Source organism: Carassius carassius, chromosome 5, assembly GCF_963082965.1.
Source record: "Carassius carassius chromosome 5, fCarCar2.1, whole genome shotgun sequence".
Taxonomy (NCBI): domain Eukaryota; kingdom Metazoa; phylum Chordata; class Actinopteri; order Cypriniformes; family Cyprinidae; genus Carassius; species Carassius carassius.
In genome coordinates this window covers 41,900,787-41,917,446 of record NC_081759.1, presented here as the reverse complement: position 1 = coordinate 41,917,446, position 16,660 = coordinate 41,900,787, and the positions used below count along the sequence as shown (strand labels likewise).

Sequence of the window (16,660 nt, the reverse complement as noted above, 5' to 3'; positions counted from 1 at the left end):
ATGTATAAAAAAAATAAAAATGTTATGGACGGGACAGTTCTCCGTTAGGGACGTGAGCGCTCTGACAACTAAGACTGCTTTAAAACTTTCACTGAGACCTCAAACAGAAAGCACAAAGCCTGTCTTTAAATTTGATTTCGTTTTGTATTAATTGTATCTTAATTTTAATCAAGGTTTCATCAACCAATTGTCTGGATTTAATAAGAAGTAAATAGAAAATAGATAACCACGATACGAAGGAGCCGGTGTGAACCTGGAGTTTGTCTCACGAATGAACCGAAACTCAGCGTATAGCCTACTTACTTTAATCTGAGTGCTGGTGTTGAGTTTTTATTTTCAAAACGAGTAAAAAACGATCCAGACTTTCTAGAAATATATCCTGGACGCTTATTATGTGCTGATATAACAATAGACAATAATTGTTTTTTTTTGTTTTGTTTTTTTACATTTATGCTCCTAATATAGGAAATGAACGAAGTGGTTTTTTTTTTGGAAAACTTTCTGAAGAATTGTTAAAATGTCCTCAGGAGAACATTGTTATAATAGGAGGTAATTTCAATTGTACTGTAGATAACAATTTAGATAGAAACCATGAGGAACCTCATCCTTATGGAAGCATATGGGTAGCATTATTCAATTTGGAATGTAATATGTAAAGTGACAATGCATTTCTGTATTTACATTTACATTTTCCAATACATTTGTGCAACGTTTGGTGCAAAATGAAAATGAAAATTAAATTACATAATTTTAATTTGCCATTTCATATACCAGTTTTAATATGTAAAATGAATACTAATTTTAATGCTTTATAAGTTGCAAAATTAAAATGAAAATGTATTACAGAAATGAATAGATATGTATAACATGTTCAAGCAAAAACTGTGGCAAAATGATCATTTAAATGCTATTTTTCTTAAATGCATTAACACTCACAGTCAAGACACTTACGATTGCATTTTCATTCAGTGTCCCGCAATGAATGTAGCAAAATTCAATGTGCACATTGAAAATGCATTCTGAGCCGATCACGTGTCCGCCCCCCCGCGCCATGTCAATCACTGCGTGAACAAGGCGGGGCTTGCAGAAGGTCAAGAGACTCAAATCTCAAGAAGAGGATTCAAGTGAGAGAACATGGACAAGACAGTTGGTCCGTGTACGTTTTGATCATTTCGGTTTATGGCTTCAATATTTCATTCGCACTTGTGGGCGGAGCTGAAACGCTGCTTTCATTTGATTGGTCGAATCGCTCCAGCTTCAGCTCGGTCTTTTCATTCTTTCAGGCAGAATAAGAGTCAGTGCGAGTGAAGCACTGTAATGTCTGAAACCACCGCTCACTGTTAATTAGCATAATATCTGAATCAGATGTAGCTGGGCTCTCTCTCTCTCTCTCTCTCTGTGTCTCTCTCTCTGTGTGTGTGTGTGTCTCTCTCTCTGTCTCTCTCTCTCTCTCTCTCTCTCTCTCTCTCTCTCACTCTCTCTCTCTCTCTCTCTCTCTCTCTGTGTCTCTCTCTCTCTGTTTGTGTGTCTCTCTCTCTCTGTGTGTGTGTCTCTCTCTCTGTCTGTGTGTGTCTCTCTCTGTGTGTGTGTGTGTGTGTGTGTGTGTGTCTCTCTCTCTCTCTCTGTCTCTCTCTCTCTCTCTCTCTCTCTCTCTCTCTCTCTCTTTCTCTCAATCTCTCTCTCAGTGTCTCTCTCTCTCTCTGTGGAGGTTGTTTGTGGTCAGGAAGTGTGAATGTGCCTCAGTGCTGCTTGAGCAAAAGTCATTGCAGAGCACATCCGGCCTGTGTGTCTTTAAAAGAGTGCAGAAGACTTCACTGAAAGACACGGCTGAGGTGAGCTTCATTCTCTACATTTGTTTGAAAAACCATCATATTAGATATTATAAATCACATCATTGATTGTGTTCCGCTTGTTAGGGGAATGTGTACATGCAAACCAGGCATGTGTCTTAAGGAGGGCTCCATTACTTTATGAATGACACGTTAATATGGATTCTATGCACATTTCTGTGAGTGGTTTCAATGCTGCAAACACAGATTATTATCCTGTATTTAGGAAGTATATATCATGAGAAATGTATAACTAGCAAATAAACTTGACTACTGATACTCTATGCAGTATTTCATGTCAGCGTGATGGTTTATATTGCCTTTATTAATATTGCCTTTGTGTAAATACTGAACACAAGCATCTGTTCTGCGGATTGTCTATTAAAACAACAGAAGTGAATGTTTCGGTGGTCTCTTGCACATGACTATCGTGGTTTTGTGTCACAGCGACGTAGATGTTATGGCTAATGAAAGGGTTTTTTCCTCTACCAATGCACTTTGACACACTCAAAATGTTTGATCATATGCTGTGTTGAATGGTCATGTTATAGATGTAATTTGTCTTCTGAAATCTCAGGCTTTTGGAGCTTGTTGGTCGGCGTGGGAGGAAACAGCGTTTCTGAACATCAGTCTCAAAATGGATGCCCTGCTCATCATGGAGGACCAAGCCTGAAGCTTTTCTTCCTAATCTCTAGATGATAACCATCTGAATGAGAAGACTATGGAGGATATTGTAGACTGTCAGGAGTCTGAGCCTTATCTGGAGGCCATGCAGTACATAGAGAGGATGAAGCAGGAGAAGGAAAGAAGCCTTGAGAGCGAGAGCGTCCCGATGGATCACGGGGTGTCTCTGTACCCCATCACCGTTCCCTGCGCTCCTCTCTCTCATGCTTCTGTGCAATGGAACACCCCAGAAACACCCGAAGAGCCTTCCGGATCGTCTGAGGCCTGCCCGAGGTTTGACTGGATGCTGGATCTTTCTTCCACAGACCAGGACGCCGCTGTTGTTTTCTCACCTAAATCCGAGTCACAATCAGACGTCACGCTTGTGTCTTCCCAGGTATGTCATCGAAAGCAGAAGGGCCTTGTGGTTTTTCTTGTTTCAGTAACTGGTGGCCTGCTTTATTAATGCTGTGTGTGCGCTTATTTTTACAGAGAGTTTAACAACTTGCAAAACATATAGTATATTTTAATTAATTAGAATATAATTTTGACCAGAAGAGAAATATGGCAAATATTTCTGATGTTTTTTTCTTCGATAGACATGTGATGCTCAGAAGTCAGATATGCAGACACAGCTGGCACTTTCACATGAAGAGCACCCTGAATCATTTGCAGATGTAAACGGTAAAATTTTAAGCCTTAATTATTCAATCATGTTTTTTTATAATGTGATGTGATTTAAATAATGGAAGTAATAGGCAGAAATCCCTGAGGGGTTGTGTAGTTGTGTAACTCCAAGGCTATTTTATTCACTTAAACATCGGATGAAGTGATTCTTTTCTTTTTAATACAGATGATGTCAATGCCTTTTTTCGACAAGTCCGCTATGTTAGCAATAATAACGTTACCTGCTTGATGGAAAGGGTTGCCAGGTTTTCTCAACAAAACCTGCCCAATTGCTACTCAAAACTAACTGTTTTCGAAAGGGTCCCTCGGTAAAGTTCATGTTCCGGGGGCTAAATATCACGTTATTGGGGTTACTTCAACCCACGGACATGAAAAACAACCCGCGCCAACAGTGATAAAGTATCCCAGTTCCATGGGAAAACTGTGGACTTGGCAACACTGTAGTAATGTCTACGACGGACACGAGTGCTGTCTCTGCATGAACACAGAAGCTTGAAGTTGTCTAATGTGGCTCGGTCTCCCTGCTGCACTAATAGCAGTAAGGCTTTCCTCTGTGTATACATATCCTTACAAGTACAACGTTAGCTGTATTATTTGTGTCCCCTTCAAAAATTGCTCTAGAGAAATTTTATGTATATTGTCCCCCCCCCCTGCAACTGTTAGACGAAATTTACGCCCCGATTTAAGTGCATTAAAGCATACATGGGTGTGGTTGTAATTGTGTGACAGTTGTGAAATTGCCATGTGTTTGTCAGCTGTGAATGTCGGTCGATTTGGCTTCCTCTTGGTGAGATTTGTTGCATAACTTTTAAAATGTGGCCACATGCACATCAGTTCCCCATCAGCTATTACATTCCTAGAGGTTTGGACTTGGTGTTGTTTTGTTGTTCTCAGAAATCAGTATGGTGTGGAAGTATTTATCTGTGCCTTTTTCCATCAGACTCCAGAACAAATGTGCCTGAAGAGCATTTTGAAGCTTCTGATGGCTTTCAGATCTTTATGGACACACGAGACTCAGAGATTCGACCGGGTCTGGAGAGCTCAACTTCGAAGGAAGAGAAGAGACCCGACATGTTAGACTTTTCAAAAACAACTTTTGCTCACGAGGAAAGTACAGATTCAGGCATGGAAGAGCAAACTAGGGAGTGTACTGAGACCGAGGCAAACAGAGAATCATCAGACGCAAGAGCCAATATTCAGGATCAGATTCAAGGACCTGATGAATGTCTGGAAAAAGAAGAGTCAAGTTCCCCAGAGATCCGGTCCGATTGGTCAAAGGATGCCATCATTACAGACACGACAGAACCACCGGAGCCGCTGCTGGACCTCTCGGACGATTCGGTGCAGCTTGAAGAACTTATACTGACACAAGAACCAGAAAATATAAGCACATTAGTTACCGTGGCAGAGATGAACCAGAATTATGGCACTTTACAACATGCAGAAGACGTTCAGGGCGTAGACCTCTCCAAGGAATCCAATGCACAAGACCAAGCGCGTGTAGAAAGACCTGTAAGCTCAGAGCAAAAGTCTGACCCTGAAAATGAAGGTCCAGAGCAAAGCGAGCAGTTCAGATGTCCAGAAGAGAACAGATCCTCAGAGCAGATACAGAGTTCAGACACGTCCAGCAACACAAAGCAGCCGACAGCGCTGGCAGATGTGGAAGCGACTATACAAGAAGAGACATCAGAGCCGGTTATTGTCCTCGAACCCGCTGGTCCCTGCATCAACGGTAGCACAGAGCTCGTAAACAGGGCTGATGCCCAGCGGTTGGCTGAGAAGCTCTATAGACTGGACGGTTTTCAGCATACAGATGTGGTCAGACATCTGGACAAAGAGTAAGTCTCATAGCATTGATTAAGTGTCATGCAGCTATTTGTTTTTCCACTAAATCTTCCCATTTGCTGTATCTTTTGAAAGCAATGAGTTCAGTCGTGCCGTTGGGGAAGAGTACCTCAAATTCTTTGACTTCACCAACCAAAGTCTGGAGCAAGCGCTTCGGTAGGCTCCTCATTTCCAAACTCTGAGCACACACTGAGGAGATCCGTCAAGAGTCACTTTCCAAACCAGGTGCTCTTCCTGATTCTTAGGTCATTTCTGAAGGAGGTGGTTTTGATCGGTGAGACTCAGGAGCGCGAGAGAGTCCTGCAGCACTTCTCTGCTCGTTTCCAGCAGTGTAATCCTGACATCTCCTCCTCTGCCGGCTCCGTGCTCACACTCACGTGTGCCGTGATGCTACTTAACTCTGACCTGCATGGACAAGTGAGTCTCTTACAACCACAGAAAAAGATGTCATTAAGACCCCAGTCAAGTCTTGAATCATCTACCATCTCTGTGAGAGTAACTCTTTTGTGCCACCAGAATGTCGGGAAGCCCATGTCCTCAGCTGAATTTGTGTCAAATCTGGATGGCATGAATGGAGGCGAGAACTTCAGCAAGGACTATCTGAAGGTGTGAGAGCTAAATCGTCTTGGTCCCAAGCTGTTCATGGGTCATGTTATTGAATCAGTAGTAACTCTGTTTCTTCTGCCTCTTTCAGGGTCTCTATATCTCCATAAAGAGCGATCCGCTGCAGTGGGCTGTGTGAGTAAACTGACCCGCGGCACTGATCTGACTGTGATCTGGTGTTTCGTGATGTTTATCTTTGTTCCTAGAGAGGAGGGGGTTCTGGTTAAATCCATGATGCCAGAGTCATATTTGGACCAGGATGGATTTCTGCGCTCAAAGAGTAACCCGTTCCAGGATCTCCCTCACGACACCAAGGCCACTGTGTTCCAGAAAGGCTTTTTAAAACGCAAAGCGCACGCAGACATTGATGGCAAACGCAGTGAGTCAGTGTGGATAAAGATAGTTGTGCCGTACAGTTAGGGATGCTCAGTAGTCAGTCTTTAGGAGGCTACATTCATCTGTGTGTGGCTCTTCAGTAGCGCAACTGACCGATACTTAACAAATATAGACAGAAGAGAGTTTGCTTACTAACAGCATTGCTGCTCGCAGCAGACAATTTGAAGTATGATGTTAGTTGAGGCTTTTAGTGACGCTTTTAGTGACAATGTTCACTGTGCTGCTGACAGTCTAGTCACTATAATAAGCAGCACACGCTTTCACATAAGACACAAATATTAAACCATTATTTTGATTTCAAATCCACACAGTGATACTGAAAATGCTTCTGAGCATTGCATTTTTTAATGCAATTTTTCATAGATGTATTCACAATAAATAGAAACAGCATCTTATTCATTTTACTCCTATTTAGATCAAAGACTATAGAATAACCAAGACATGTCACTCATATAGTTTTGAATGGGGAAAATGCAACACTCAATATGGCCTCAATCGCAGGAAAACCCCGCCTTCTGAATGAAAGAGCCAATCGCTAGGGGTTGTGCTCTAGGGATTGCACATGCACACTGGCTGATCTAGCCTGAGAAATAAGCTTTTAATAATGCCATTTGAGCAAAAGTAACAACATTTTTGACATAGTTGTTGTCAGATTTCTTTGGGGATTTCAGATATGAAATTTAATCGTAGGCTTAGTAAAAAAGTTTTGAAGAATTAGATTTTTTCCCATTCAAAGAGATAGGAGTTGCACTTGCATGCCCGAGAGGCGTTTCAAAGATGGTCGTCGAGTGACATGACTTGTCGCAATGTGTAATATTTACAAAGATCTATTGACAGAAATGCAATATAATATACATAACTATGTTTTTAGAGGTGTATATAGACCTTTCTAAATAAACTGTTATGTTTTATTACCTTAGATTGAGCCATTTCTATCTACATACACCGCAGGTCCCCTTACATGACACAGTCAAGATTTTTGTATTTAAATCTTCATTACAAGCAATCCTACAGGGACACAAAGAACTTTGTTTTTCTACCTCCATGAGTGCCATCTGTTATTGCCTTGTTCATCTAAAAGTGTACTTTTCCTTGTTTTATAAAAATCTAGCAGAGCTCCCAAATGAACTCGTCATCAGTCATTATTCAGTAATTATTTACATGTCTAGTAAATTAGCTCAAGCACTGGGCAGGCAACATTTGACACACACTAGCCGCGTTTCCTCTGTCAGGCTTAAAGCGTGCGTGTTAGTGTGTGCCAGGGCCAGTCGCGTTTCCACTGTCACTTCCAGGGCTTGATCGTGCCTCGTCTGGGTTTTTTGGCCCGACGAAAACCTTGGGCCAAAGCGGGCCAGCTGGGGCTAGAAGAGTGGTTACGAACAAAGGAATAGTTTCTCTGCATCTGGAGAGCTTCAGCACTGCGGATCATTTCAGAAAGATAACAGCTTTAACACCTGTATTAAAGACATTTTAAAATAAGTTGAGCTCAAAACTCACTTTCAGTCAGCAGCGAGTGTTTGAAATAATGTGATCTGATCCGATGTGGATTATAATCACCATACAAGGCAGAAATATTTTAAGCGATGTTAAAGACTATGCACGCTAAACACTAACATTACCATAGTAAACATGGTAAATATGACCGCTTGGAGAAATCAGACATCAGCTTCTTATTCTCTATCACAATCGTGTATTTATTTAGTAACTTATATTATCTGTCATAAATCTCATCTCGAGAGTTTAGCTCCACGTTGCCTATCATAAAAATATAATAATGTTTTTGTTCGGGAGCTTTTATAAAAATTAAGATTATTATCATTCATTCTTAATGTGACGTATAGGCTACTGTGGCTACAAATAAACAGAAACAGACTCGGCTGAATAAGCAGGCTATTTTCAGAAGTGTATAAAATAAATAAATAAAATATAAATACATTTATTTCTGTGTGATTAATTATGGGTCCTGATAAATTAATTCATTATGATCAATGTATCATTTATTCTATAATAAAACATCGATGCTTTTGAATTTGAATATTTAACAAAGCATGCAAACAAACTGCCGCTTTTATCATGTTTCTGTGTGATCGCGCATGTTCCAGTGATTTGTTTCTTATTAGTTTTCTAATAACTTCTCTTTGTTGGTGAAATGATGGGGTTGCGTGACGTTGTTCCTGAGAGGCGTGTAAAGGGCGTGTTTTAGTGAAGTGCAGAGGAGCTTCAGGCTCGACCCTGCGCTATTCTGGCCTCAGTGCTGCTGGCCCGAGACTATCAGCCCCACGGCCCGCTTCAAGCCCTGGCTCGCACTGACCCCACAGTGGAAATGCGGCTACTAATAACCAACTGAACTGATTTGCAGCTCCATGGGGGAAACGAAGCTGGAAGACGTTTTATGTCATGCTGAAGGGAATGGTGCTTTACCTGCAGAAGGTTTGTTGGCAGATACTGATGCTGGATATTAGTGAGATGTAACTAAGAGCATATGGACAGCCAGAGAGTTTAACAGTGTTTTAGCATATCTGCTTTTTATTGAACCCTTCCAAAGCATCAATACAAGTATCAGTAAAAACAGCCGTTAGTGATCTGTGTCTCTGTCTGTCCAGGATGATTACGTGAAGGACTGCCAGAGCTCAGAGGAGGTGGTCAGTGTTCATCATGCTCTGGCGGAGCAAGCTCTGAATTACACCAAAAGGCCGCACGTGTTTCGCCTGCAGACGGCCGACTGGAGAGTCTTCCTCTTCCAGGCTGCGTGAGTTTGTGTGCAGTCTCCTTAAACCCAAATCATTTATAGGGGTCATAAACTGTGAAATCCACATTCCCTTGATCCTTTGACATATAAGAAGTCATTGTGCTATAAACACATTCTTTAAGGTTCAGAACACAAAACTTTCTTGTTAGTCTAACAACAGCTTATGAAGCTAGTCTGCCCAAAACAACAGCTTGTGGAATGTTCTACTCTGATGGAATAATGTGGATAAGCACCTGTTTAGCCCCGCCCACCAATTCTACATCACTGGCTGTTAAGCCCTGCCCTATGATCTGTGTGTATAAGTAAATTAATAGAGAGGAAAATGCAGGAACCAAATGTGACCGTGGAGCACAAAACCAGTCAAAAGGATCAATTTCTCGAAATTGAGATTTATACATTATGTGAAAGCTGTATAAATTAGCTTTCTTTGATGGACAGGTGCTGGTCATATAATTAGAATATCATCAAAAAGTTGATTTATTTCACTAATTCCATTCAAAAAGTGAAACTTGTATATTATATTCATTTATTACACACAGACTGATATATTTCAAATGTTTATTTCTTTTAATTTTGATGATTATAACTGACAACTAAGGAAAATCCCAAATTCAGTATCTCAGAAAATTAGAATATTGTGAAAAGGTTCAATATTGAAGACACCTGGTGCCACACTCTAATCAGCTAATTAACTCAAAACACCTGCAAAGCCTTTAAATGATCTCTCAGTCTAGTTCTGTAGGATACACAATCATGGGGAAGACTGCTGACCTGACAGTTCTCCAAAAGATGACCATTGACACCTTGCACAAGGAGGGCAAGACACAAAAGGTCATTGCAAAAGAGGCTGGCTGTTCACAGAACTCTGTGTCTAAGCACATTAATAGAGAGGTGAAGGGAAGGAAAAGATGTGGTAGAAACAAGTGTACAAGCAATAGAGATAACCGCACCCTGGAGAGGATTGTGAAACAAAACCCATTCAAAAATGTGGGGGAGATTCACAAAGAGTGGGCTGCAGCTGGAGTCAGTGCTTCAAGAACCACTACACACAGACGTATGCAACACATGGGTTTCAGCTGTCGCACTCCTTGTGTTAAGACACTCCTGAACAACAGGACTCGGCACCTGCACACAGTGCCAAAGCTACCAGTACCTGGTTTAAGGACCATGGTATTCCTGTTCTTAATTGGCCAGCAAACTCACCTGACCTTAACCCCATAGAAAATCTGTGGTGTATTGTGAAGAGGAAGATGTGATATGCCAGACCCAAGAATGCAGAAGAGCTGAAGGCCACTATCAGAGCAACCTGGGCTCTCATAACACCTGAGCAGGGCCACAGACTGATCGACTCCATGCCATGCCGCATTGCTGCAGTCATTCAGGGGAAAGGAGCCACAACTAAGTACTGAGTGCTGTACATGCTCATACTGTTCAGTCGGCCAAGATTTCTAAAAATCCTTTCTTTGTATTGGTCTTAAGTTATATTCTAATTTTATACTGAATTTGGGATTTTCCTTAGTTGTCAGTTATAAATAATCATCAAAATGAAAATAAATAAACATTTGAAATATATCAGTCTGTGTGTAATGAATGAATATAATATACAAGTTTTACTTTTTTAATGGAATTAGTGAAATAAATCAATTTTTTGGTGATATTCTAATTATATGACCAGCACCTGTGTGGTTTGTTCGGAGGACAATATTTGTCTGAGATACAACTATTTGAAAATCTGAAATCTGAGGGAGCAAAAAAAAAATCTATATATTGAGAAATTGACTTTTAAAGTTTTCCAAATGAAGTTCTTAGCAATGCATATTACTAATAATAATAGGTTTTGATATATTTATGGTAGGAAATTTACAAAATATCTTCATGGAACATGATCTTTTGGCATAAAAGAAAAATCAATAATTTTGACAATGTTTGCAATGTTTTTTGGCTATTGCTAAAAATATACCCCAGCGACTTAAGACTGGTTCTGTGGTCCAGGGTCACAAATTATAAACTTTATTTAATGAACTGTGTTATTAATGAAGATTCAGACCACGTTAGTAAGAACTCGGTCTTTTGTTCAGCATTTTACTGTGGATTTGTTTACAAATAAGGCATAATTTAATGCAGGATTTTCAGAAAGATTGAAACTAAAAGACGATGCTGTGTGACTTTATTAGATCCGACAGTAATGTTGCAACACAGGAACTGTTTTTATTACATGATCAATATTGTTTTAAAGAGATCACTTGATATGTACTGAATATTTATGCATTTTTAACCTAAATCACAGCAGTGTCTGTCTGTGAAGGGTAATCACAGCAGTGGGTGTTTACTTCAGAGTTTATAATCATCCGTGTCTATTTAAACAGAGCATTCTGATGAGGAGGTCAAAAACAGGACAAAATAGCCTATTACTTCTAAATTATAATGCTTTTTGATGTAAAAGTCTTGATATCATTGTAAGAGGACCTCAGAGAACAGAACAAAAACAAAGCAGTTCATGACCCCTTTAACAACTGTGTCTGAGTGATCGTCACGTCTCCTTCAGTTCCACGGAGCAGATGAACTCCTGGATCGGCCGGATTAACCTGGTGTCTGCGCTGTACTCCTCGCCTCCGTTCCCCGCTGCTGTCGGCTCTCAGAAGAAGTTCTGTCGACCGATTCTGCCCGCTACACAGTCCAGCCTCATGCTGGTAAGGGCTTTCTCTGTCCACAGTCATGATTTACAACCATTTAAACTCATTTGCGGTGAACAGTATCACTGAATACACAAAAGCCATAAAACTGTATTAGCGTCAGTCCACACCAAAGGACAGTACTGTCAGTGTATAGCGTGCAGTAGCTTCATGAAACATCCAGGTCTCGTTTGGGTGTGGATGGGTGTATTTGCATCTGTTATTGTTTCCATCAGGAGAAACAGCTGCAGTCGCACGCAGCCATGCTGCACAGTTTCCAGCAGGACCTGACGTCTCTCCAGCAGGAGGCGCCGGAGAGCAGGAGGAGCCGAGCCCGGGAGCTGGAGGAGATTCGGCAGAGAGAGGAGTACTTACAGTACGAGGTGCGTGTTCCTCAAAACCTTCTCATAACACAAGTCACAACAACCCTCATGTTGATCTATGATGACAGAGTTTTCTTATTTCTTATCTTATTAAGGTAATAGAGCTTTTGTATTCACCATTATTCTGGTGCATGTGCAGATCTAGCGTACATGAAGTTTCCAACATTTTCATAAAGAATGATGTCTAGAGATGAGTGCTTTTAAACTTTAATATGTCGTATCATTTGTCATGGTGTAACACTGCTTAATTACACTGTAAATGGTGTGAGTAAAGAGTGTTTTCTGCTGGTTTTCACAGAAGTCTCGTTATGAAGTCTATCTGAAGGTTCTGGAGGCCTGGCAGGCGCTGGAGAAGTCCGATCCATCGGTCGCTGACAGACTGAATGCGCTCGATGAGGGATTGTGGCCCGGATTGATGGACGAGCAGCAGGACGAGGCTGACGCAGGGATGAAGAGATCTCACTCCAGTCCGTCTCTGGAGTTAGAAACGCCTCCTCAGCCGGTCGTCAAAGTCCGACGCAACATCTCTGAGAGACGGACCTACCGAAAGATTGTGATTCCCCGCCGGAACAAAGAGCTTTGAACAATCAGACTCTTACACAGACATGCTCAAAGCGCTTGAATCCTTTAAGGATTTACAATTTAAGGTATTTTTAAGGTCAGGCCCATCCAAGGTAAAAACAGCAACAACTGTAGTCTTTTTTATTTACAGAAGTTTTGCACAACACTCTCTATTAATTGACCCTGTTCATAGTGTCCACAAGAGGGAGATGTTGCGCAAGAAGTTTAAGTGACGGACATTAGTTCTACCCTCACATCTCAAAAGAGCTTCTGGATGAATGTGTGGTCAGCAGAACCGTAGTAAACCGAGTCGAGACTGGAACGGTGTGTGTGTTTCTCTGTGCGAAAGCATCACATTAGTGCTGCTGAATGCCTCTTGTGTATCAAGTGTTTGTGAATATCTGATATCCTTTCATTTAAACAACAGACCGTCACTAAACTCAGATGCTGAGGATGTGTTTGATGGATTGTGCCTTCAGGCTCAGGATGTGTCGCTTGATAAAGATCTGAAAAGCCAATATCAGATAATGCCGCCTGTTGACACGTAAACAGATTGTGAGGAAAAACAATCAAATTGTCAGTGAGTCAGAAAATGACTGAATGCCACTTATAGCCAGACTTCTGCTCTCACACCGCATTATGGAGCACCAGTGTAAGTACAAATGTGCTTTAAACATGGCGAGACGACTGATTTTATACTTGAGCGATTTGAAATCCTGCGGCCGCTGGATAGAATTATGTTTAACAGACCAACATGGACACACGTTCCTCACAGAGTACTACAGAAATTGAGAATGTGTGTTATTTTGAAGCATGCTCAGTCGAGCTGTTTTCACCGTTGCGTCTGAAGCTCTTGTGTTTGCTGGAGTGAGGTGATGACCAAACTCAGAGCCGGAGCCACGGAGCGTGACGTCTGCGCTTCTCCTGGACTGACCTCAAGTTCTCTGAGTTTTTGTTCCTGCATGTCTGTCTGGCTGAAGGGTTTTGTGGCTGCTTGTCAGGCCTGGTTGAGTAATTAAAAAGGCAAGCAGAGGCTTTTCTTCATTAAAGGTCCTAAGCAGCTCTTGTTCTCGCTTGATCTGTCCCAGAAATTTCTGACATCATTCCTCTGGATTCCTCTTTGTGCCGTGCCTCGGCGGATGAAGAGTTAACTCTGGTTGGGATGGTGGCTGCTCTTCTCGTTCATTCTCCATCTGCTCCGGCGCTCCTCATTACTCCCCTGTGTTTATCTCCTGATGTTTGTTGGAGGTCCGTTCTCTTCCCAGACGGAGAGCCATTCATCCGTCCATCTCCTCACACTTTACAGTGGGTTTGTTTTCTTGTGTGTGTCTTAAGAAATGATCCATACTGATCAGATGTTCCCAGTTTAGATGAGGATTCATATGTGGGTTAAATGCAAGCTTTGTTTGGGTTCTTTCATATCTGTGATTATTTCTTTCACTCAGAGACTTTTTTTTATCAAATTTGTTGTAATTTAGAATCATCTTGTAATAACTCATATCTCATATACAAAATTATTTGGACTGATTTACTTATTTTGAGGCAGTTAGAGTAAAAATAAAGCATGGTCTCATTTTATTTTATCAATTTGTTTTACTTTTGATTATTTTTCTGAAGATGTAAAAGGAGAAATTCCTTACTTGCTTAAAATCAGACATCAGACTCATTGTAGGGTCCGTGTCCTGGCAGTGGTTTATTTGATCTTGTTCCTTGTTCTTGCTCAGTTTGATGACTCTCCATCAGTGTGTGTTTATGTTACACGCTGAACACAGCACTGCGGTTCATTTATTTTTCATAATAAACTATTCTAAACTATTCATAAACTATTAATAAACTATAATATAATTAAAAATTCTATAAAGTTTAGAAAAGAGCAAATGTTTTGGCTGTTTAAAATGTAAATTTACAGATGATTTATCAGTGATTGTTCTGTTTGGGCCAACCTAAGTTAAACTCATAGAAATGTTTGTTTAGTGAAAATGAAAAAATGTGCTCAGGAAATCTCTGTGTTGCTTTGAATCTGTTAAATGCAGAGCATAAACTCTGAGTATGGGTCACGATATCTGGCCACACGTCACTTGACTTCACTAAATGTCTGCGAGACACGTCCTGTTGGCATTTATTAGGGCTGGATGTGTTAAATTCCACTTTTGAGGAATGCTGTCCGCTCCACAAGTGCACTATGCAAGACAATAACCTCAACAGAATAATCTCTAATTAATTGGTATTGAAAAGGCTGCAAATCTGATGTCATAAACTGACAGTGTTTGCTGCTGAAATCAATTAATGAGGCTGTTCATTCACCTGATCTGGGTCAAGTGCTCTGTCAAAGCTACAGTGACCCGCTTGATGAAGACCGGCCTCATGATGTCAGCGGACACGGCTCTTGATTCATTTTGGCAGGCTGGACGTTCTGGAGTTAGTTGTTGACAGCGAGCTGCGTGTCGGCCGGAGCTCCTGAAGGGCCCCTGTCTGTCTGTGCTTTGGCTCCTGTGAGGATCGTTCCAGAGGCCATGTCCTCTCTCAGCGGTTCCAGCTCGCTGACTGTATCGTATCTGTGCTGCCGGACTCATTACTGGCAAATCCACAGCAGAGCGCCGGGCTAATAGGCTTGGAGCGGCCCAGGGCGAGGGGAAGGGAGGGCTGACGGTGTGAATGAGGCACAAATACAGAAAGAGGCTGTTTAAAGAGACCTTTATGGCCACACATTCTTGTTTTTCTCACTCTCTTTGGATTTCAGAAGCTTCAAGGTTTGATAGTTGCGGTCATTACGCAGCGGGCAGGAGCCCAGTTGGCATCGCTGGCAGACATTGTTGGAGGTTGATGACAGAAGGGGACTTTGTAACATTTTTGCCTCGATGAAAGGCACACACACACACACACACACACACACACACACTTGTACATTTTTGTTCCTGGTTGTTGGTCTCTGCGTTCTTGAACACAGAAGGTTAAATGTTTTCAGTGAGTGCATTTACATGCATTTACATGCACAACAATACAACACACTAAAACGTAGCTCACTGTAAAATCTTGATAAAGCGTTTACCTCCGGTTTTGTCGTGAAAACGGGCATGCGCAGAAAAATCAGAGCAGATGCGATTTGTGTTTCTTAAACGTTAAAATTTCAATTTCTTTTAATATTTCCATTATTTACCGACTTCATCTTATGTAAGTACGAGCGCATTTCTTACAATCACTGTGCTATAGGACTAATAAATTATACCCAAGGCTACTTTTTCTACATTAATTTTGCCAAAAACACAAGTTCTCCTTCAAAATGATAAGCATAGCTTACGGGAAATGTTTTAATTCAAACTTACTTCAATATAAATACAAAATGTGTGTGTGTGTGTGTGTGTGTGTGTGTGTGTGTGTGTGTGTGTGTGTGTTACTCTCCCGTTGGTCTATCTTTGTGGTCCCAACTTTAAATGAAGTCACAGCTGGAGTTATTAACTCTCCGCCCGCTCGTACATTCAGAACTCCTCAGGAAGCACGTGACCATCGCGGGTCTGCGGCGCGCGCTCGGGATTCTCGGTTTGCGCTCATTCATCACGGGATCCAGGTGGACCGCGGCACCGGCGAACCGTGGCCTCGTTAAAGAGCCATTATAATGAGGCCACAAAGAGGCGAGAAATAATTGCAAATAAAAGTACGTGATGCAGAAAATAAAAAAGGAAATTAAACAGATGCGCATGTTTTCAGGATCATTGCTTTCGTCCCTTTCATGTGTTCAGTTAAACTGCTGACTGACGAAAAATATGCAGCATAATAAATGATGGTTTTCAACAGGAAAATATCAGAAACACCACAATAATCACCGCCAGCTACACGTTGTGATAGGCCTATATAAACGTTTGATCTCAGAATAATCATTCGAGCTGTTTGCTCTTATATTTATACTTATCTGACAGTACGGAATATATAATTACGCTTATTATTATTATTATTGTTGTACAAGACAGGAAAAAGAGGAAAACACATGATTGTAGTTTGTCATGCTTTATTTAATAAAAAAAATAATTCTGTAGAAATTATTAATTTACATTTGAATAATATAATCAACAGTACAATAAAACGTAATCTCTGAAACTCAAAACTCGTTTAATTAAAGAAATAAAATGGAAAAAATAGAAGCGAGAATATAAACATTTTAAAACGAATGATTCCCCACACGGTTCAGCCCTAATAAGCAAGGCTAGAATATAAATGAATTTTATTTTAATAGGGGTTTTCCCTCTCTACATTATTTAGGCTACACATTTCCTCAAA

At 41.0% G+C, this 16,660-nt stretch overlaps 1 protein-coding gene across 1 annotated transcript; it reads left to right on the top strand.

Moving 5' to 3' along the window:
- Positions 1–2,550: 2,550 nt before the first annotated feature.
- LOC132140535 (PH and SEC7 domain-containing protein 1-like) lies at positions 2,551–12,418 on the top strand. Its single transcript, XM_059549304.1, has 13 exons — positions 2,551–2,889; positions 3,092–3,176; positions 4,120–5,017; positions 5,100–5,180; positions 5,270–5,441; positions 5,541–5,630; positions 5,719–5,762; positions 5,834–6,006; positions 8,383–8,453; positions 8,627–8,772; positions 11,318–11,462; positions 11,681–11,827; positions 12,126–12,418. The coding sequence occupies exons 1-13, from the start codon at positions 2,551–2,553 to the stop codon at positions 12,408–12,410; spliced, it is 2,676 nt and encodes an 891-aa protein (XP_059405287.1). The 3' UTR covers positions 12,411–12,418.
- The last annotated feature ends 4,242 nt before the right edge of the window (positions 12,419–16,660 follow it).